Raw genomic sequence first — 20,416 nt, forward strand, 5'->3', positions numbered from 1 at the left:
GGGTTCCCGGCAGCCGCTTCCGCCGCCCCCAGCCCTTGACTCTCCTCATTCCTTCCTCCCGGGCAACTGATTCCTCGAGTGCCCAGCTGGCGCCCCGTGGCGCTTTTTGCGAGTGGGGAGGGGGCTGCCCTGGGGGACACGTGCGGAGCAGGAGCTGAGTAGCGTTCCCACCTAGGTAGCCAGTGCTCTGGGTGACACCAGCCGCGAGCGGCGGGCTGGGAGGGGGGAGGGGGAAGGTGCGGGGCAGCAGACTCGAGTCGCTGGGTGTTTGGGCGACTTTCTTGCTTGCTTCCGCGGAAGCTTCGCCACGCCCGGGTGGGGTCCCAGGTAGAGACCCTGTTCCCCCCAGCGCTTCCTCCCACCAGCACCCCTACGCCGAGGCCTGGGTCAGAGAGGGCGGACCGCGCGCCTCTTTTCGCTGGAAGCCCGACTGACGTCCCTAGGGGGCCCCTCTCTGGATTGGTCCCGCGGGTCACCAGGCGCGGCCTCCCGGCGCATAGCCCGATTCAGCCAGCGCCCGCGGCTCCATGGAGTCGCCCAACACCGTCCTCCAGAGCGGGGGCAGTGAAGGCGCCAGCTCCGTTGTCCCAGAGCAAAAGCAGAGTCCGTTCTTCCCCGACTTCCAAGACCCTGTTTCCTGCCCCATATAGGAGAGCAGAGCACTGGGCTGTGAGTGGGAAGAGAGAACTTCCCTGGAGCTGCTTCTGCGCCGGGGCGGGTAGGCGCGGGCCTCTGCTCCCCTTGGGCAGCCCATGCTGCGGGCCTGAGCTACGTTTCTATTTGCAGCCAGGCCGGTGCTCCCTCCCAGTCCACAGCAGCTTCCCCACCTCCCCCAGCTGCCTGGGAGATTTTTCCGATGGAAGCCTGCCTTTCCCGGCCCTGCTTTAATAAAAGCATGGAGGAAGGGCAAGGAATTCCTCCTGGGCTCGAGTTACACCTCCTAGCCAGTTCCCCACCTGCTCTGCCCTCCCTCCTTGGCCTTGCCAGGGAAAGCTGTAGGGAGCCAGGCTCGAGCAGGAAGTGGGTGGAAGCCCAGCCCATGCCGGCACCCCCCTCTTACCATTCACACAGGTAGGCAGGGATTTATAGGGACACCTGCCACTGTGGAGTGGAGTACCAAGAATTTCAAGTCACAGACCCACTCTTGAGGAGTTTATCATCTACTTAGGAATGGTATCTACACCATCCCATAATTTTTAATAATTCCATAATTCCTTAGGAAGCAATTATGGACCAAGCTGGAATTTGGTGGCCATGCATTGTGAATTGGCATCCTAGCTGGCCAGGAGCTGGGGCATGGTACCTGTGGTTTGAGGGGCTTCACCCTCTTTTTCCTTTGCTTCTGTAATTCCGTCGCCCTGCCCCCACCCCCTCCCAGCTGAGGGAGTACTCACAGCCCAGCACCTTCAGGGAAGAGAGCCCTGGTTGTACTGAGACCACAGACCATGGCTCTAAGCCTATGGTGATACTAGCTAGGGATTGTGTGACTGGCCTGCAGCTCTACTTTTAGGGGAAAGCTTGGGCCTGGGCTGTGGCTGGAAGAGACTGGAAGGTTTAGGGAGCCTAGGATGTTGGAAGCCAAGGGATAGAAGAATAGAGGTAGGTGGCCTGTCCCAGCTCCTAGAATTGGCTTTGGGGTGCAGGCTGCTCCTGGAGTCCTGTCAGGTCTAGCCAGATCTGGGCCCAAGGAGTTGAATGGCCTCAGCAGCCAGCCTATCAGCCAGGAGTCTCAGAGACTCCTAGGCCTGGCCTGTACCCTGTGCCAGAGCTCTGGCTCCCTCCATTGGAGAAGGGCTCGGATCCTCAGCTCAGAATGCTCACAGCTCTAAGCCCCAGGTCAGGTCATGGCGGCACCTTCTCCGAGCAGCTTGGCAGCTGAGCCAAAGCCAGCCACTCTCTCCTCCCTTTCTCCCTCCCAGGGCAGAAACCACAGGAGTTTCACCATGATAAGGAATCAGAGATCCTGGTATGTGCTAGGAGCTAGAAGACTGGCAACCTGTCAGGCCCCAACCTAGGGGAAGCCATTACTAAGCTACCCTAGTCTGTCCCATTTCCTCCTTTGGATGTCAGGTCCCAGTCTCCAGCCATTCTAGGCTAGAGCCCCACCTGGCTAAGGTGCCAGCTGTAGCTCCTGGCCTACAGGGCTGAGAATCCAGGCCCAGCTTCGGGTCTCTGGCCTGATCTTTCTGGCTACAGCATCAGATCAACTTGAGTGCCTTTGGTTTTCACCAGAGAAGGTCTTGTTTCTACCCCCAACTCCCTCTCCCTTTTCCCCAGATACAACTTCAGTCCCTCAGCCCACTCTGTGGAGGTGACTCAGGCTGCCAGAGTCTACAGGTGTGGTGCCACCGCCGTGCCTGTGAACTAAAGCACAGACATATCCACCTTCCCTGAACAGACCCACAAGTATCTTCCTTACCCCTGCCTGGCAACTGATGGGATGAGTGAAAGGAGGGCTGGGGGTCAGCTTGAATTCTCATTTTGACCTTCAGGTCTGACTGGTGAGCCACAGCCCCAGGCTTCCTGTGCTTCAGTCTGTACTTCCATGCTGGCCCCTGAGGGCCCCTCTGGTCCCCTCTTATTAATGCTCTTTCTTAAATATAGAGCAAAAACTGCAGAGGCTCAAGAAAAAGGGGAGTAAGGTCAGGGCCTTGTCATTGGGAACCTATAGAAGCTGTTTCTTCTCGCCTCATTTCCATGTCTGCTTTTTACTCTGTTCTCTTGCTGCTCACAAACATCTCCTCCGTGTTCTCTAGTTCAAGACCCAGAGAGAACTGGTCTGATTGGCATAGCCAGGGACCTGGGCTCCGATTCAGCCATGCCCTTCACAACCTTCCCTGTGCCCTGCCTCTGTCTGGGCTTCCCTTGGACCCAGCCAGTCAGCTGCCTCCTTCAGAGAACAGCCCAGTGTGTGTTCCTTATCTGAGCAGTGTTTTGACCTAAACTGTGACCATTGTGACCCCCAGACACAAACACCTTCCTTTGCTACACCACAAGGAGGGTGGAAATTTTTAAAAGACATCCTGAATGTGGAGAAGAAACAGCACGGAAATATACCCAGACCTCTCCAAAGAAGATTTCCTCCAAAAGCCCAGCGCCCACTGCCCATATCTCTGATGCCAACTCAGAATGGCAATGCTATGGGCATGGAAAAGCCCCTCCATGCCAGGTGCTTTGTTCTGGCTGCCCCTCCATGGCCCTTTTGTTGCTCCATCCAGATGTTCCCTGCTGTCATCACCTCTGCCTAGCTGAGAGTTTGGCTTCTGCCCGAGGCCAGCTGTGGTGGTCGCTGTGGAGGTGCCACTGCTCCCCAGCTAAGATCAAAGTTGGCATCCTCACTATCATCCCAAGACCTATGTGGCTTGCACAATTGGACACCCAGGTGGGGGCAAAGCCCCATGGCCAGCTCTACTTTGGACATGGAGGTGTGTTCTGAGTCAGCAGAAAAAGAGAAGGGTTTGGATCCTTCTCTGTTACAAAGAGGATCCTGGGAGAGCCCCACAGATGAATGTGAAGACCTGGGACCCTAAAGGTGGCTGAACACTCCAGACCTGAGACACACAGTGGCACCTTCTGGCTGGACAAGCCCCCCTGAGTTAGGGATTGCATGGGGCCATTCCCCAGAAGGACATTGGTTTGGGGGACTGCCTGGACACCAGTGGCCATTGGCCTGGTTCTTTCAGGGAGGTGGCACAGATTTTGGAGACCTGGGCAAGAATAGCAGAGTTGTGCGAGCTGGGCCTGGATTAGAGAGACAAAGGAATGCCTCCTAGTAGATCCCAATCCCCTTGTGGGAATGGAAGGAAATGATCAGGAAGACCCAACTCAACCTCCAATATCAGGATAGATGGATGAGCACCTGGGTACCAGCCATTAACCAGCCCCTGGAGATGCCCCACGTGAGCTGTGGAACCTGGAGGCTGGGGTCTAGATCGGCTCTCTGGGGCTGACCCTTAGCCCTGGGCACTGCCTTGTCCTTCCCCTAGGAATAACTGCCACCCTGGAGGGGTGAAAGCCCAGCTCCATGCCCAGCGATTATCAGCATAGCATCTACTACATAGGAAGTGCTTGTAAAATACTGGCAAAACATAGTGACAGTGACAAGCAAGTGGCATTTGCTGTTGGGCAAGTCATTGAACCTCTCAGAGCCTCAGTTTCCTTACCTGTAAAACGAGAATAGCGATAGTATCTACTTGATGGAGTTACTGGGGAGATTCAATGCATTTATGTGCAAAACGCCAAATGCTATGCACAGGGGCCAGCACATGAGGCCCAAAAAGACTCGGGTGTTATTTACTTTATTTTTTTTGTGTGTGTGTGGCTGGCCAGTATGGGGATCTGAACCCTTGACCTTGATATTACAAGGCTGCCAGCTTTTGGGTGTTATTTTTGAGCACCTTTAACATATTTAGTTCCTTTCTAGGCACAGCCTAGGGATGTTTTGTAAGCATTTTCACATTTAATCCTTGCATTAACTCTTCAAATGTAGGTGCTATTGTTACTGTTACCACATTGTATAGAAGAGGAAACTAAGACTGTGAGGTGAGAGAAATTACCCCAAATTCCACAGCCATGGGATGGCAGAACTGGGATTTGAACCCAGATCAGTCTGGCTTAGAACCTGAGATCCCAAACCCGATGCTGGGTTAAAGGCAGCAGGTGAGAGCATGGGGTGCCGTCCCGTGGAAGTTCTACCAGGCAGGAGCCTGCTGAGCCTGAGCCAAGTGGGAAAAAGGTTTCAGAGGTGGGGCCAGAACTGCCCTGAGCTGTGTGAGCCTGGAGCCCGCCCTAGACCCCAGCCTCAACCCCATCTAAACCACCTAGGCTCTGCTCCTATCCAGGAGTCTTTACCTGTAGAGGGTTTCCAGGTAGGGCCCCAAGACCTGACCCCCAGCCAACCCTGAAACTCCTGGCAAAGAGAGGCCTCTTTTCACCCTGCGCCTGCCTGCCCACTGGCCAAAGGACCCGTTTGTTTTTTCCTCCAGGTTAAGAAGTGCGGGGGCAGGCTGAGAGGCTGCCAGGTAAAGAAGTTGCAGGGACTCAGGAGGACCGTCTGTCTGCTTCCTGCTTCCCTGGCTGGGCCTCCCCACCACCCAGAGTCCCAGCCCCCACCTGTAACTTTCTTTAAGACCCATAGTAGAGGGCAGATTTAAGTCCACATTAGCACGTGTGTCCTTCTAGAACTGCCTAATACGGACCGTATCGCCTCTAAAGGTAGTGAGCAATGCACTGAGGACCGGATGATCCAGCTCGGTCCCCCCTTTCTTTACCGGCCTTGGGGCTAGTCATGCCATTTGTGCTCTCAACGCTGTGCAGCAGGTGGGAAGCGATCATTTTGACCCTATTTTGCAGAGGAGGGAACTGAGGCTCAGAGAAGTTGTCTTAGCCATCTTTGATTAGTCAAAGACCTGTTATGTGGACAAGCAGTCAGGACCAAGGGGCAGAGATGTCACTGGGAGGCCAATTTCCTCTCAACCTGAGGAAGAGCTTTCTAATAGTCATTGCTGCCCCAAGACCAAATGGGCTACCTTGGGTGGCAGTGAGCACCCCATCTCTGCAGGGTACGGGCTGGGTGAGTCCTTAGCCCAGCCGTAGTCCAGGAAGGCCTCAAGAAGCTTGTTGGGCTTGATGACATTGAGGTCTCTTCCAACATGAGACAGGACATGTCTGGGGCTTGCTTGGGGTCACTCAGCTGGTGAGTGGCCTCCTGGCTTGGATCGCCTGGACGGGGTGGGTACCATAGGCCTGGAGTGCATGCCCTGCCTCTTGCAGTTTTCTGGCTCCCCCAGGGCTCATCCCATTCAGCACCAGCTCTGTGCCCAGCCCTGCTGGCAGTGCAGAGCCAGGCCAAGCCTTGGCCTGCCCCCAAGAGCCCTCAGTAAGGAACTGTGGGGTAGGGGAGACAAGCACAGCAAGGACCTCACAAAGCCCCGAAAGGCCTGGGGACCGGATCCATCGCTGGCAGCCCTGACAGGACTGCTTTTTTGCCTGGCTGGGCAACCCTGTCTGGGTCTGCTCTGAGTAGAGAGAAAGCCTGGGTGACAGAGGTAAAGCAGGACCCAGTAGGGATTGTTCTTATCACCCAGGGTCTGATAAGGGCTTGGTGGGAGGGGGTGGGAGGGGACTGAGCCCTGGAGGAGCTGGCTGTGGTGGCATCAGCAGGCACTCTCGCTCCCTCCACCCCCACAGCTGCTTACTGCACAGTATTGATCTGGAGGCTCCTTCTCAGACGAACCCTCTCGACAGTGCACAGGGAGGGCTGATGTGGCCCAGTGCCCAGACCCAGCTGGAGATGTCGGGTGTGGGGAGGATTAGACGCCCTCCCCCAGTGTTGTGCTAGGCACTGTTCCTGAGAAGGGCCAGAGCCCAGTGTCCCCAGCCTCAGGCCAAGAGGAGCTAGTGATACTATAGAAACAGCCTGGTCCAATAGCACTGCTTATGAGCCCCAGTTCTAGCCCAAATCAGCTGTGTGATCCTGGGTAGGCCACTCACCCTCTCTGAACCTCACTGTCTGTATAATGGGGATGGTAATGCATCCACCTTTCAGGGGTGGTTGTGAGCATTAAATGGGATGATGAGAAAGGATGGTCTGGCCCATGACAGGTTCTCAGGTGCTGCATTTATGGCCTCTACTGGAGGCCAGGGGCCAGGAATTCTCCTTCTGGTGGCCCCACATTTCCTTGCCTGGGGCCAACCACTCACCTGAATCATCAACAAAAACATGAGCTCAAGAAAGAAATGGCTGAGAGAATCAGAGTGGCTGGAGTCTCCTGCAGCAGCCCCCAACCCTGGGCTGTGGTGGGAGGGGGCCTCATGGCCCCTGAGCCCTCTTCAGAGCCCTCCTTCCCTCTTATTGGACAGTGGCCCTTGTGGAGGAAGAAAACAAGCCCTAGTTCAAATCCCGTGCCTACTCTGCCACTTACTGACCTCCCTGAGCCTCAGTTTCCCCACCTGAGAAACAAAGCTTTGCCTACTTGGCTCACCCCACCTGTGAGACCCTAGGTGTCAGGGAGGAAAAGGAGATACCTTGCATAAAGTACAGTTTTTATAGTCACCAGTAGGAGCAGCAGGGGCTTGAACACAGCCCCTTCCCCCACCTTGGGACCAGAAAATTGTGACCTTGGGAATTGTTCCCACTTTTTGCCCCATGGCAGCAGAGCACCTTAGCAAGCTGGGGCTTAGGGACACAAGCTGCCCCCTTCCCCTGGAGGCAGCAGCACCTGCCGTGCACTGTGCACCCCCAGCCCCCATGCTATCTTTCCCTCCAATGTGTCCACACCACCTGAGCTTGTCACACTTAGCATAGCAGTAGAGTAATGGGTAACTTCCTCCTGGACACTGGGGAAAGTAAAAAGCCCACAGCCCTATGGGTGGCATTGCCACCGCCTGGGCAGATTTACTGGCACTTGGTGTTCAGCCACGCTGAGCACGTGTTTGCCAGAGTCAGGCAGGCCCTGTCAGCTTTGCCTTGTCATGCAGAGGCTCGGCTAGTCTGTGCCAAGGCGCGTTTCTGTTTACCCCACCCCACTCTCTTCCCAAGGGATTCCGCTGGGCTCAAGCCTCTGGCTCTTCACCCCGGAGCATTTGTCACTAGGAGGCTGAGGGTTTGAGGCTTGGCTGATAGTGAGACGGAAGCCATTCTCCTCCCTGGGACTCAAAGGGTGCTTGTCTGTGTGAGGGAGTCAGTCCATGGCGTCCATGGGAGCTTACCAGCAGCCCCTGGCTCCTCTGCCCCATCCCCCTGCTGGGTCTCTGGAGCTCTTCACTGCATGCAAGCCAGCTCCCCTCCCCTTCCCAGGGCCCCAGCCTGCGCTTCCCCCACCTTCCCCTCCTGTCACTCTTCAGACACTGCTAATCAGCCCCTTGGTGGCCTGTGATTGCGCTCCCCGAGATATTTTTACCTTATGCAAATAGGTGATGTAGAGGTGCCCTCATCTGTCAGCAGCCGGCTCCCCACCCCTCCCTCCTCCTCCTCCCTCCAGCTGGATTCCTGCTGCCTTAGGGCTGGCACTGTGGCCTCACCTTCTGGATCTCTCTAAACATCTTCAGGAGAACTGTGCTGTGAAGAATGGTGGATTACCCCACCTACCTCCACAGGCGCTCCAGGAGAGGTTTCCCATGCTTGGGCAGAGGGCGAGGAGGGTCGGTGGAGGGGCTGTGGGGTGCCCCTGCCTCCCCCAGTTGCCCTACACTCAGGCCCTGCTGGAGCCTGGCCCTTCTCTAGTTCTGTGAAGCCTGGACCCTTTGGCCCGGTTGGTTGAGGCAAAAGGCTTCCTGCCCCAGGGCTGCCCAGACAGGCCCCTGGTCTGTGTCATTATACATTTACCGAGCACCCTCTGCTGCCAAGCACAGTGCCAAGCTCCGGTGCACTTCCTATCTAATCCTCGTGGAAACCTGCGAGATGAGGCAGGTCCTGAGGCAGGTCCTGATGCAGCCCCCCCTTTTGCTGATGGGCGACTGAGGCACAAGGAGGCCTGGCATCACACCTTGGAAATGGCAAGGCCAGGATGGGCCCCAGCTGTCTGTCACAGGGGCTGATGGGTGTCTCTCAGCTCTGTGTCTCCACCTCACTGCTCTGTAGCTGTTTCCCAGGATCCTGAGAGGCCTCAGGGCTGTGGGCTGTGGCTGGGCATCCAGTCTGCAACTCAGAGGCTGTTCCGTCTATCAGCAGCCTGGGTACTGCCAAGCTGGGCTGTGTGGGCAGCCCATCCACACCAGGGGCCTGTCTGGCTGCCAGGGCGGGGCTGGCAGGTGGCACTGAGTTGGATGTGATGGTGGTGGCAGCCACATTTGTGGGGGTAGTCCTGGCCAGCTGACACGTGGCTGTCCAGAGCAGCCACCATGGCCGGCCACCTTTCCTGCCTCATGGGCCCTCAGTATGCAACCCTCACCTCCCAGAGCTGCTCAGAGAGCAGGACTTCAAGTGTCTGCTCTCTACAGAGACCCCCAGTGACCGAGGGTGGTCAAGGAAAGATAGGAAGGACGCACTCACATGCGGTCAAAGCCCACAGCAGTCCCTGGCCTCCGCTCATCACCTCCCACAGTGATGACCGTGCTTTTGTGGCCTTGAGGACCTGTGGTGGGCAGAGCAGGTCCCCCTTCTTCCTATAACTTAGGTTGGCTCTGCCCTCCAGCTGTGATTGCAATAGTCTTGTCTGCTCACAGACTTGCGCAGTGGGTGTTCCTTGCTCTGTGGGTGTGTCGGCTCTGCCAGGGAGATCAGAAGCCCCTGGAGGTCAGGACACCTCAGCCGTGGTTCCCCATGGTCCCCAGTAGGTACAGTACCTGGCACAGAGAGAGTGCTTAGAAACCTTTGGTAGGGTGGATGGATGGGTGGCTCGATGCACAGACAAGTGACGGATGAGACGACTTGCCCAGCAAACTCTGGAAGGGGACAGGCACACCATTGTGTACCAGACGCTTTTCCCGGGGCTGTTGCCCTCAAACCTCACCCCCCAGCAGCCCTGTTGTTCCCATTTTGCAAATGAGGAAACAAGCCCAGAGAGAATAGAGAATTTGTAGCAGAGCAGAGACTGGGCTTCAGGCTTCTGTCCCACCCTCTCGAGACTGGATGGGCTGCCTGATTCTGCCTTCTCTCCTTCCAGGAGGTTTAGGGTCTTTGTGGGAGCAGCACCAAGGGACTGGCATCCCTACTTGGTGAGGCCTCAAGAGATTCTGAACCCTTTAGGATCCCCAGCAGTCTGCTTGGAGTGGTAGGGGCCCACCTTGGAGGGGCCAACGCACCGATAAGGACGGCTACCATGGACTGTCCTCGTGGACACAGCTTCCACCCTAAGGGGGGAAGACAAACATCTAAGTGAAATACATAGTATGTCAGATGGTGATAAGTGCAGGAGTTGGGGGTGGGGGGTGTGCTGGGTATGGCCAGCGGGGCCTTTTTGAAATAGTGTCAGAGAACACCTCTCATGTAGGTGGTGTTGAAGCAGAGACCAGAAGAAAATGAGGATGTAAGCCATACCAGTGGGGGGAAAGCACGCCAGGCAGCAGGAACAGCATGCAAAGGCCCTGAGGCAAGAGCATGCCCAGATCGGGTGGAAGGTGGGAGTGAGGTCAGAGAGCCAAGGTGGGGTCAGGTAATGAGGGCCTTGTTGCTCCTGTAAGCGTTGGCTTTTCTTCTGAGATAGGAAGTCCTTGGAGGGGTCTAAGCAGAAGGTTGACCAGAGGTGACTTGGAAAGGTCTTTTGTTCTAGCTTTTGTGTCAGAATAGACTGTAGGAGAGGTGGAAGCAGGGAGAAGGGTACAGAGGCCCACATAGTCACCCCGGCAGGAGTGGATGGCCGCTCAGATGGGGCAATGCTGGTGGAAGTGGTGAGAAGTGGTCGGGTGCAGGCTGTGCATGTTTAGAGGTAGTGGTGCCAGCACCTGCTGACCGGGTTGTGGCTTCTTTGCAGAACTGGCTGCGGCTCTATGGCTACCTGCCCCCGCCCAGCCGCCACATGTCCACCATGCGCTCCGCCCAGATCCTGGCCTCAGCCCTTGCTGAGATGCAGCGCTTCTACGGGATCCCCGTCACTGGTGTGCTCGACGAAGAGACCAAGACGTGAGTCCTTCTGTCCGGCCCCTACCCAGACCCCTTGGGCACCTGCTCTTTTTCTGGCCTGCAGAGTTTCCAGAAAAGAGTGGCCCAGATAAGAGATGACAAATTGTTCCTCTGTGCCAATTCTGGTTGGTTGGAATGGCTGCCTGAAGCCTTGTGTTGAGAAATCTCCTGAGGCAGAATCCAGGCTTGGCAGCAAGGAGTGCAATGATTGATTAGTGCTGTCTGCCATGGGCACAGGAATGGGAGGTGTGGTGCACAAGCCTGGATGTGACATCCTAGCTAGACCTTGCTCTGAATCTAACAGACATGAAGCTGTGTCCTTGAGACGAATGCACAGAGCATAAAATGTCAAGGACAGGAGGCCCTAAGAGTAGCCGTCCTGTTCTTGGGTGATACTGCTCAGAAGGGGCTCGCTTTTATTGACCCATAGCTGGGCACTCAGTCTTCCAATACAGGTTCATTCTGCCATTTTACTGGAAATCAGAGCAGAAGGTCTCCCCACCCCCACCACATCCATATGAGGGGCAACTGGGAGGCTGGGGGGAGGGGGTGAGGGAGGTGGAGGTGGAAGGAGGAGGTGGACTGCCTGGAGGAGGCAGAGCCAAAGCAGGTAGGTGTGTTCAGGGGAGGCTCTGCACTCCCCTCCCTGCCCATGGCCCAGGTGGATGAAGCGGCCCCGCTGTGGGGTGCCGGACCAGTTTGGGGTACGCGTGAAAGCCAATCTGCGGCGGCGGAAGCGCTACGCCCTCACCGGGAAGAAGTGGAACAACCACCACCTGACTTTCAGGTAGGGGCCCAGCTGCCTAGGGAGGCTGAGCCTGAGGCTTCTTTTCTCAGCAGCCCACCCCAGGGTGCCCAGCCCAGATAGCCAGTGGCTCCCATGCTGTTGAGATCAGCAGCATACTCCAGGCAGTCTCCCTCCAGAGAAGGTCGGGACCTTCTGAGCTGCTTCCGCTCTGTCCTTCTCTGCTCCCACCACCCTGGCCCAGATGGGCTCCTGTACCACTGCAAACCGTGGTGAAGGGCACAGGAGGGCCAGGGTTTGGGAATCTAGGCATCTGTCAAGTAGGAGGGCAGCAAGTCATCCACAAAAACCCTGGTTTGGGTACCCTATCTTTCTTCTGAGTCCTTGAGCAGAGAACACCCCTGAGCCGAGTGTGCTTTGAGCCATATGGCAGTCCCCAAGGGCCTCCCTTCCTGTTCCTGTCCCCACAGCCCCACCTAGAGCTCCATCTCCAGAGAAAAGCAGCTCCCGTGGTCACTTAGACCTCAGGCCCCCACAGTGTGTTCATGGTCCAACCAGCAAGAACGCTGCCTTCACATTTGATGGAAGTGTGTCCAGCACACAGAAGCTTAATCTGATCTATGTGGATAATAGCAGGCCTCATGACACTTTATCACATGCAGCCTCTGGGCCATGTGTTCTTCATGAGTTATTTCATTTAATCCTCACAGGGGCCCCACGAAGTACTACCCCTCTTACCCATTTTATAGATGAAGAAACTGAAATTCAGAGAGACTAACATCACGCAGATAATGTTAGAGCCAGGCCTTAAACTCAAGTCTGCCTGACCCTGGAGCTCAACGTTCAAAATTGAATTGGCCTGGGCCGGCCTGTGGCTCACTCGGTAGAGTGCGGTGCTGATAACACCAAGGCCACGGGTTCGGATCTCATATAGGGATGGCCGGTTCGCTCACTGGCTGAGCGTGGTGCTGACAACACCAAGTCAAGGGTTAAGATCCCCTTACCGGTCATCTTTTAAAAAAAAAAAATTGAATTGGCCTGTGTTTCCCAAACCTCACATTTGCACCCCTTTTTTCTTTCCCCCAGTCACACAGCACCTGCACTTTTATTTACTTAATGTCTTTCTTACTTAAAATCAGCTTATCTGCCACAGTGCAACCTTATTTAGCAATATCTTAATGAGCTCCCAGGTTTGGCAAGTTCAAACTCTAGCACACATCAAAGTAAACTACCAGTTGACGTTGATGGGCATGTCTGTGCGCCACCTCAGATCTTATGTGCATTCCTTGGGAACACACAAGCAATGGACAGTAGCCCCCTAGCCCCACATCCACTCACATGTCTCCCTGCCCACCTGCAGCATCCAGAACTACACGGAGAAGCTGGGCTGGTACCACTCGCTGGAGGCGGTGCGCCGAGCCTTCCGCGTGTGGGAGCAGGCCACGCCCCTGGCCTTCGAGGAGGTGCCCTACGAGGACATTCGGCTGCGGCGGCAGAAGGAGGCTGACATCATGGTACTCTTTGCCTCTGGCTTCCACGGCGACAGCTCGCCATTTGACGGCACGGGTGGCTTTCTGGCCCACGCCTATTTCCCCGGCCCTGGCTTGGGTGGGGACACCCATTTCGACGCAGATGAGCCCTGGACCTTCTCCAGCACTGACCTGCAGGGTGAGAACAGGTGGCCAGGGTAGCAGGGCAAGCAGAGCCGGAGCGGGACATGGCCTGCTCTGAGCAGATTCAGCAGCTGCAGGGTCGGGAGGGGAGAGTTCCCCTGTGCAGGTTTCCAGGGGACCAGTACTTGCTCCCAGTCTGTTGTCCCATCATCTCCAAGGGGAGGTAGGAAGGGAAGGGATCGTTGTATGCATTTCTCAGATTGGGACATTGGAGGCCAGAAGACAGAGCAGCTCAGCCTTTTCCAAGAGTGAAGCAAGGCAGACTCTCTGGCACCCCAGAGGGCCCAGGGTGGCCAGGTCCTGGGACACCAAAGCTGACAGCTGTTCTCCTCCATTGCAGGGAACAGCCTCTTCTTGGTGGCAGTGCATGAGCTGGGCCACGCACTGGGGCTGGAACACTCGAGCAACCCCAGTGCCATCATGGCACCCTTCTACCAGTGGATGGACACTGACAACTTCCAGCTAACTCTCTGGCACCCCAGAGGGCCCAGGGTGGCCAGGTCCTGGGACACCAAAGCTGACAGCTGTTCTCCCCCATTGCAGGGAACAGCCTCTTCTTGGTGGCAGTGCATGAGCTGGGCCACGCACTGGGGCTGGAACACTCCAGCAACCCCAGTGCCATCATGGCACCCTTCTACCAGTGGATGGACACTGACAACTTCCAGCTGCCCGAGGATGACCTCCGGGGCATCCAGCAGCTCTATGGTGAGTGGCTTGTGACCAGTGGACCCTACATGCCTGCTGTCAGCCCCCAGCCCTACAAGGCATAGGTGTTAGTGCTGTCCCCATTTTGTAGATGGGGAAACTGAGGCCCAGTGACGATTAGTGCCTTGCCCACATCATTCAGTGAGTTAATAATGGTGGTGCCAGAAATAAAACCCAAGGCTGGCCGACTCCAGGACTGAAAGGTGGGGTCCTTGAAGGGACACAGGTGGCCCCAGGGCCTCTTATGACCTTCCTTTCCTCCTCAGCCTCAGCAGTATTTCTATGAGACCAAGGGTGCCCCAGTGGTCCCAGGACCCATCTCCTCCCCTGTTGCTCCCAGCTGAGGCTGTCGAAGGCTCTCCCTTGAGTGTTGCTGGTTTATCACTTCCCAGTGGCTTTGGGGCAGGTCCACCCCCCCCCCGGCCCCACCCAAGAAAGCCTCCAGTGATGAGGTCCCCTGAGGGCCAGTTTGGCGTGTCAGGGCCCTGTGCTCTGTGCCCACCTCAAGCCTCCTCAGGACTGGCAGCGCCTGCCTTGCTGGGCACTTGACAAACGCCACTAGCTGCATTCTAATCTTCTCAGTAATGAGATGGGCACTCGGCGGAGCTCAAGATGTCTGATGCCAGAGCCAGAGCCATCTCTCACCCCTGCAGGTGTCCTCTTCTTCCTAGAGCCTCTGCTGGGTCAGGCTGGCATCCTGAGGGGAATGGCCCCATGGGGAAGTAGAGCCGGGCAGCCTCAGGGGTGCAGGACCCAAGCCCAGTGTGAGGAGGTCCAGGAGGGGGCTGTATGGAGGAGGATGAAGGTCCTCCTGAGGATGATGGCAGGTGTGAGGGAGGGCTCTGCTGTGGACAGAATGGACCTTTCACCTGGGTGGGCCTGCTCTGGGACACAGGTCTCTCCAGGCTGGGGCTATGGGGTCCCAGGGTTCTAAGTAGGAGAACCTTGCATCCTGGCTGGGTTCTGGGGCTGCCCCTCACTTCCTGTTCCCCGCCTCTCTCTGCAGGCACCCCAGATGGTCAGCCACACCCCACCCGGCCTCTTCCCACTTTGACGCCCCGGCGTCCAGGCCGGCCAGACCACCGGCCCCCCCGACCCCCCCAGCCACCACCCCCAGGCAGGAAGCCAGAGCGGCCCCCAAAGCCGGGCCCCCCAGCCCAGCCCCGAGCCACAGAGCGGCCTGACCAGTATGGCCCCAACATCTGTGACGGGGACTTTGACACAGTGGCCATGCTTCGTGGGGAGATGTTCGTGTTCAAGGTCTGGCCCCACCTTCCCTGTGCCTCCCCGAGCCCCTTGTCCCAGGCTCACAGCAGAGAGCTCCCAACTTTCCCAGAGCCTGGCCCTGCCTGGCTGCTCGGGCACCCCAACTCCTCCCTCACTAAGCAGCCCCTGGGATCCATCAATCCTAGACCCCAGAACTTGAAGAAACCCTAGACCCCAGCCAGAGAGGATGAGGCACTTGTCCAGGGTCACACAGCAAGCCCAGGTGCTGCTTCCCAGCCCAGAGCTCTCTCCTTGGTGCTGTCCTGGCTTTCCAAGTACTGCCCCCTTAGTATCTCAGTGACCTCCCCCTGGACACCTGGGAGGGGGCAGCTGGAGGACAGGGCTACTCCCAGCCAAGGGAGCACACATGCGCTGCCCTCTCATGCCCATGCCCCTCCCCAGGGCCGCTGGTTCTGGCGAGTCCGGCACAACCGTGTCCTGGACAACTATCCCATGCCCATCGGGCACTTCTGGCGTGGACTGCCTGGTGACATCAGTGCTGCCTATGAGCGTCAGGATGGTCGTTTTGTCTTTTTCAAAGGTGAGCTGGGGTATGTGGGAAGTGGGGGGCTGGGCAGTCTTCCTTCCCTGACCTCTGACCTGTCTGGGTGAGGGAAGAGGAGAGGTGAAGGGCTGCATTGCGTGTCTGGTCCGGTGCCCCCACTGTGGACTCACTCTGGGAGGATGGGGACATCTCAGGGGACAAGTGCATGTGGCAGCTAGGCAAGAGTGGGGAAGTAGAGAAAGGCTGGGGGCTGGATAGACCTGGGACACTGGAGGCCAGAGGCTGCTCTGATTGGGGCAAGCATTGGCCCATCTCCTGCAGCACAGGGGCTCAGCTTATTTCCCTCCATCCTTGCCTCTTGTGCCTCCTGCAGCCCCCTCCTCGTAAGAACCGCCCCCCCCCCCCACTCTGGGGCAGCATTTCTGTGTTCTGTCTGCAGAGACAAAGGCCTTGAGGGACAGCACCCCCTGATGCATGGGCTGTGTCTCCAGCCCCATTGGCCTGAGCCTCAACGAGGACAGGGCTGGGCCCACACTATAAGCTGGGAGCCCTGGGCCATGCACTGTGAGGGACACAGCCCCCAGAACCAGAGGCCAGGGAGGGCTTCCCCCTCCTCTGTATGAGAATTGTATGTGTGGGGGGTGTGTTCACATGGGAATGAAAGCCCATATATTGTGTGTGCAGTGTGTACAGGTGTGAGCAGGTGACTTGTGCATGTGGAAACAAGTGTGTCGCGGGTGTTTGTGCGTGCTGAGTATGTGATGTGTGGATGAGTTGCATCGTGTATTGTTGTGTGCGAATGCCTGCCATGTGTGTAGGGCAGGAGTGTGATTTTATGGGTGTGTGTGTTGGGGGGATGGATTTGTGAACCCAAAATAGCATTCCCTGTGCCCTCCACCTGCACACACCCCTCCGCCCAGCCTGTGCTCACACTGCCTCCCACTCCTCCTGCAGGTGACCGATACTGGCTCTTCCGAGAAGCAAACCTAGAGCCTGGCTACCCACAACCGCTGACCAGCTATGGCCTGGGCATCCCCTATGACCGCATCGACACGGCCATCTGGTGGGAGCCCACGGGGCACACCTTCTTCTTCCAAGAGGACAGGTGAGCAGTACGCCCCCTCCCCTAAAGGGAGAAGACCCCAGCCAGGCCCTCTTACCCTCAGGCCTACCCAAAAAGAGCCCACTGCCTCTGGGGAATGGCCCCAGCCCAAGCAGGGGTCTCTAGGTTCACAGCCTGGTGCTTTTGGTCACAGGTACTGGCGCTTCAATGAGGAGACACAGCGCGGAGACCCTGGCTACCCCAAGCCCATCAGCATCTGGCAGGGAATCCCTGCCTCCCCCAAGGGGGCCTTTCTGAGCAACGATGCAGGTACCAGGCCAGCTCTTCCCAGTTTGCCCAGCACTTATCATACCCCCTGCTACATACATGGGACAGGGCTTGCCTGGGTTCACCCAACCTTGCAATGACGTGTGTGGAGAACACAGCTGTGTCACACCCTGGGCTGGGGGCTTCGCCAGCATGACCTCCTGGTCCTCCCTGAGTCTTTACTATCCCTTTCATAAACAGGTGAACTAATAAACCAGACAACTTTAGCAAAGTGCCCCAAATCCCACAGCTAGTGAGCTGTGGAGTCAGCATTCCAATCCAGGCCTGCTGGTGCTCAGAGCTGCCCTGCTGCCTGCTGAGTCCAGCCGCCCCCCAGGCAGCCCTCAGGGACCCCTGAGCCTGGGGGGTGGGCTTGGTTCAGAGTGTTTGGGGGCAGGGGTCCTCCCAGGGCATCACTTACCCACCTGGAAGGGAAGCCTCATCTCTCCATCATTAAAACCAAGCAACAGGGAGCTGCAGCTCTTTTATTTCTCCAACAGGGTTTCTGGTGGGTTTAAGGAAAACCACTAGCCCTGGTTCTCAGGTTCAGGGTTCCCAGGCTCAGGGGAGACCTTGCTTACTTTGCTGATGCTCAGGCTGATCACTTGGTTTCTGTGAGGATGTCACTGTGCGGATGCTGTGATCCCACTGTGCTCAGCAGAGCACAGACTCACCCCTTAGTTCAAATGTGGCCCTTCCCAGTGTTGATAGGATGCAGGCAAGGTGCCCAAGGCCAGAGAGCCATTCCAAGATGGCAACAGGTTCTGCTCAAGGTCCACTGCAGGTTGGCTGTGTGGCCTTAAGCAAGACACTGACCTGTCTGGTGTGGGCAAAGCCAATCCCGGGATGGAGCAGCAGGGTTCCTTGACTGCAGCCCCCAACCCAGCAGACTGTAGGACCCTGCTGTACCCCATCCCAGTCAATGTCAGCCTGGTGAGGAAGCCTGGGATTCTAGTGGTGCCCGTGGCCCCAATCCCCTCTGAGCCTCAGTCTGGCTCTTGCAAGTTGGAAAGGGGAAGATTGGAAGACGCTCAGGTAAGCAAATGAGAAGGAGGGCAATTTAAAAACAGGAACCCTTCAGCATGTCCGGGTCCTCTTCAAGGGTTTCTGGTTTGTGGTTGGTGGTAGGACCCAGCCTGAAGCCATTGTGGCCTGCTTGCCCCTGCAGCCTACACCTACTTCTACAAGGGCACCAAATACTGGAAATTCGACAACGAGCGCCTGCGGATGGAGCCCGGCTACCCAAAGTCCATCCTGCGGGACTTCATGGGCTGCCAAGAGCACGTGGAGGCGGGACCCCGATGGCCTGACTTGGCCCGTCCGCCCTTCAACCCTGATGGGGGTGCAGAGCCTGGGACAGATGGAGACCAGGCAGAGGGCGATGTGGGCGACAGGGAGGGGGACTTCGGGACTGGGGCAGACAGGGACAGGGACGGGGGCAGCCGTGTGGTGGTGCAGATGGAGGAGGTGGCACGGCCAGTGAACGTGGTGATGGTTGGGACAGATGGAGACCAGGCAGAGGGCGATGTGGGCGACAGGGAGGGGGACTTCGGGACTGGGGCAGACAGGGACAGGGATGGGGGCAGCCGTGTGGTGGTGCAGATGGAGGAGGTGGCACGGCCAGTGAACGTGGTGATGGTGCTGGTGCCGCTGCTGCTGCTGCTGTGCGTCCTGGGCCTGGCCTACGCCCTGGTGCAGATGCAGCGCAAGGGTGCACCCCGCATGCTGCTGTACTGCAAGCGCTCACTGCAGGAGTGGGTCTGACCCCACCCAGCCCCCCTGCTCCTCACGGTGCTCAGGGGGCCGGGACACAGCACTGTGCTTCTGAGATGGCTCCTCGGGGTACCCTGGCAAGAGCATCTGGAGGCTCCCTCAGCCCCTGCGTGGGGGTCCCTCCCGGCCTCAAACATACCTTGTCTGTCCTGCCCTCCTTGTTTATTTATGCCCAGGTATCTTTCAGGTATCTCTTTTTTTTTTTTTTTTGGCACCTTAATTGAACATTTGTTTCTGCTTTCCTGACCAGGGCAGGGTGTTTAGAGTTTTCTAAATGTAGTTCTGCTCCAGACAGGGAATTAGGCTCCTGTCTACCTCTGGCTTGGCCACAGCCAGGGGAGCAGGGGGACAAAAGCCCACATTGGAAGAGTTGTCAAAGGGCCATTGAGGTTCATCCAGCCCTGGCCCTTCTTTCCCCTGAGCCCCAGGGCCTTACTGTGGGCTGTTTGCAGGACCTCCACCCTCCTAAGTCTCTCTTTGCCTTAGGAAGAGCTTATCACCCTGGGGCAGCCAAGGCTGGAGGGCCAGGGAGGAGAGCTGGCCCATTGGCCTCTGAGTCCATGTGAAGCTTGGTTCCTTCACAACCCACTGAGCAGCTCCGGCACCCCTGGCTCCTTGTGCCTAAGAACCCCACCCCACTCTTGGCCAGCCAGCAGCTCCCAGCTCCCTCCTACCCCTTGGGCCCACCCTTCCTTCCCTGCCTGGAGAAGGGGCTCTGGGCCTGCCTTACCAAGGACCAAAGGGAGTCAGCTGAGGCTCCTCCCTCAAGGGAAGCACTGGCCGAGACTTCCCTTCTCTGAGCTCTGGCCCACCTGCTCCTTCCCTCGGCCTCTCCCTTCCTCTCCCTCTCACACCACCTTTCGTGGGGGTCTCGGAGTTCCAGCAGCCTTAGGTTTCAGCTGCCACCATCCCCATCCTTGGGGAGAGAAGGGGCTGGTTGGAGCCCAGGCTGGGGCAGTGGATGTCCACAGACCTGGGTCCACCTGTGTGGATGTCCACAGTGCCACGCACCAGGCTTGGGTGTTTCCTCCCCTCCAGCTCCCTGTCCCCCCAGGAGGAGAGACACTGGTGGGACAGGCCAGCAACTTATCCCCCCACCTGGACTGTGGAACCCCCGAAGGAGCCCATTGTGGCTGTGGAGGCTCCCCTCCTCCTGGGCTCAGCCTGAGGGCGGAGATGCTTCCTTCCTCTCTTCCTTCCCAAAGTAAGCAGGAGGCTGAGGCTGTTGTGGGAAATGGTACTGTACAGCTGGCTCTATCCCCTCTGTGTCCCTGAAGCCCTGAGCAAGTGGGGTCTGCCACCCAAGATCCCCAAGGCCCCTGGGGTGTGGGGGTGGGTTCTGCCGGCCTCTCCAAGTGGCAGCTTCTCATGGGCTGGCACCAAGTGCGGGTCCAGAAGCTCAAACATCCCACCTCCCCCCATGCCACCTCTGTGGAACTGGAGAGCCAGCCGAGGGGTGGGGGTTGGGGTTCCAGTGTCCACCTCCCTATATCATTTCTGTAAATAGTCTGCACTGATTAAATTGTACAGCCAGCGAGTGTGGCCTCGTTTGTAAGAGGCTTTGAGCTGGAGCTTACAGCTGTGAGAGCCTGTAGGTGGCAGGGGTCGAGTCCCAACTAGGATTAGGGGACTTGCCCTCAACGCCAAGGAGACCTTGCTCCCAGTGCTGTGGAGGCTCCTTCCCAAAGGCCTTTGGAAACAAGGCCCTGGGAGGGGCAGAGCTTGGGGAAGGGCAGGAGGTGGCTGCCCTCGACAGACTAGAGAAGGGAGAGGCAGGGGCCCTGGGGGTAGCCCGCTGGGGTGGGGCAGGAAAGGAGTG

General features: G+C 57.5%; 1 protein-coding gene across 2 annotated transcripts; it reads left to right on the top strand.

Moving 5' to 3' along the window:
- Nucleotides 1-10,457: 10,457 nt before the first annotated feature.
- MMP15 (matrix metallopeptidase 15 (membrane-inserted)) lies at nt 10,458-20,134 on the top strand. 2 transcript variants are annotated; one of them, XM_008574935.1, is made up of 10 exons: nt 10,458-10,561; nt 11,223-11,348; nt 12,667-12,974; nt 13,523-13,684; nt 14,691-14,944; nt 15,353-15,491; nt 16,410-16,560; nt 16,712-16,827; nt 17,993-18,291; nt 18,436-20,134. In XM_008574935.1, the coding sequence occupies exons 1-10, from the start codon at nt 10,458-10,460 to the stop codon at nt 18,586-18,588; spliced, it is 1,812 nt and encodes a 603-aa protein (XP_008573157.1). In that variant the 3' UTR covers nt 18,589-20,134. The 2 variants fall into 2 exon arrangements, with proteins under 2 accessions (XP_008573157.1, XP_008573164.1); XM_008574942.1 differs by having other exon boundaries at nt 17,993-18,211; nt 18,392-20,134.
- Nucleotides 20,135-20,416: the final 282 nt, after the last annotated feature.

This window comes from Galeopterus variegatus, unplaced genomic scaffold, assembly GCF_000696425.1.
Source record: "Galeopterus variegatus unplaced genomic scaffold, G_variegatus-3.0.2 Scaffold58, whole genome shotgun sequence".
Taxonomy (NCBI): Eukaryota; Metazoa; Chordata; class Mammalia; order Dermoptera; family Cynocephalidae; genus Galeopterus; species Galeopterus variegatus.

Bases quoted from the DNA above. Each gene is read 5' to 3' on its own strand.
- MMP15 (XM_008574935.1), top strand. From the start codon at position 10,458: ATGTCCACCATGCGCTCCGCCCAGATCCTGGCCTCAGCCCTTGCTGAG. The intron at 13,685-14,690 runs GTGAGTGGCTTG...CTCTCTCTGCAG, and splicing joins GGGCATCCAGCAGCTCTATG to GCACCCCAGATGGTCAGCCA. The intron at 15,492-16,409 runs GTGAGCTGGGGT...CTCCTCCTGCAG, and splicing joins TCGTTTTGTCTTTTTCAAAG to GTGACCGATACTGGCTCTTC.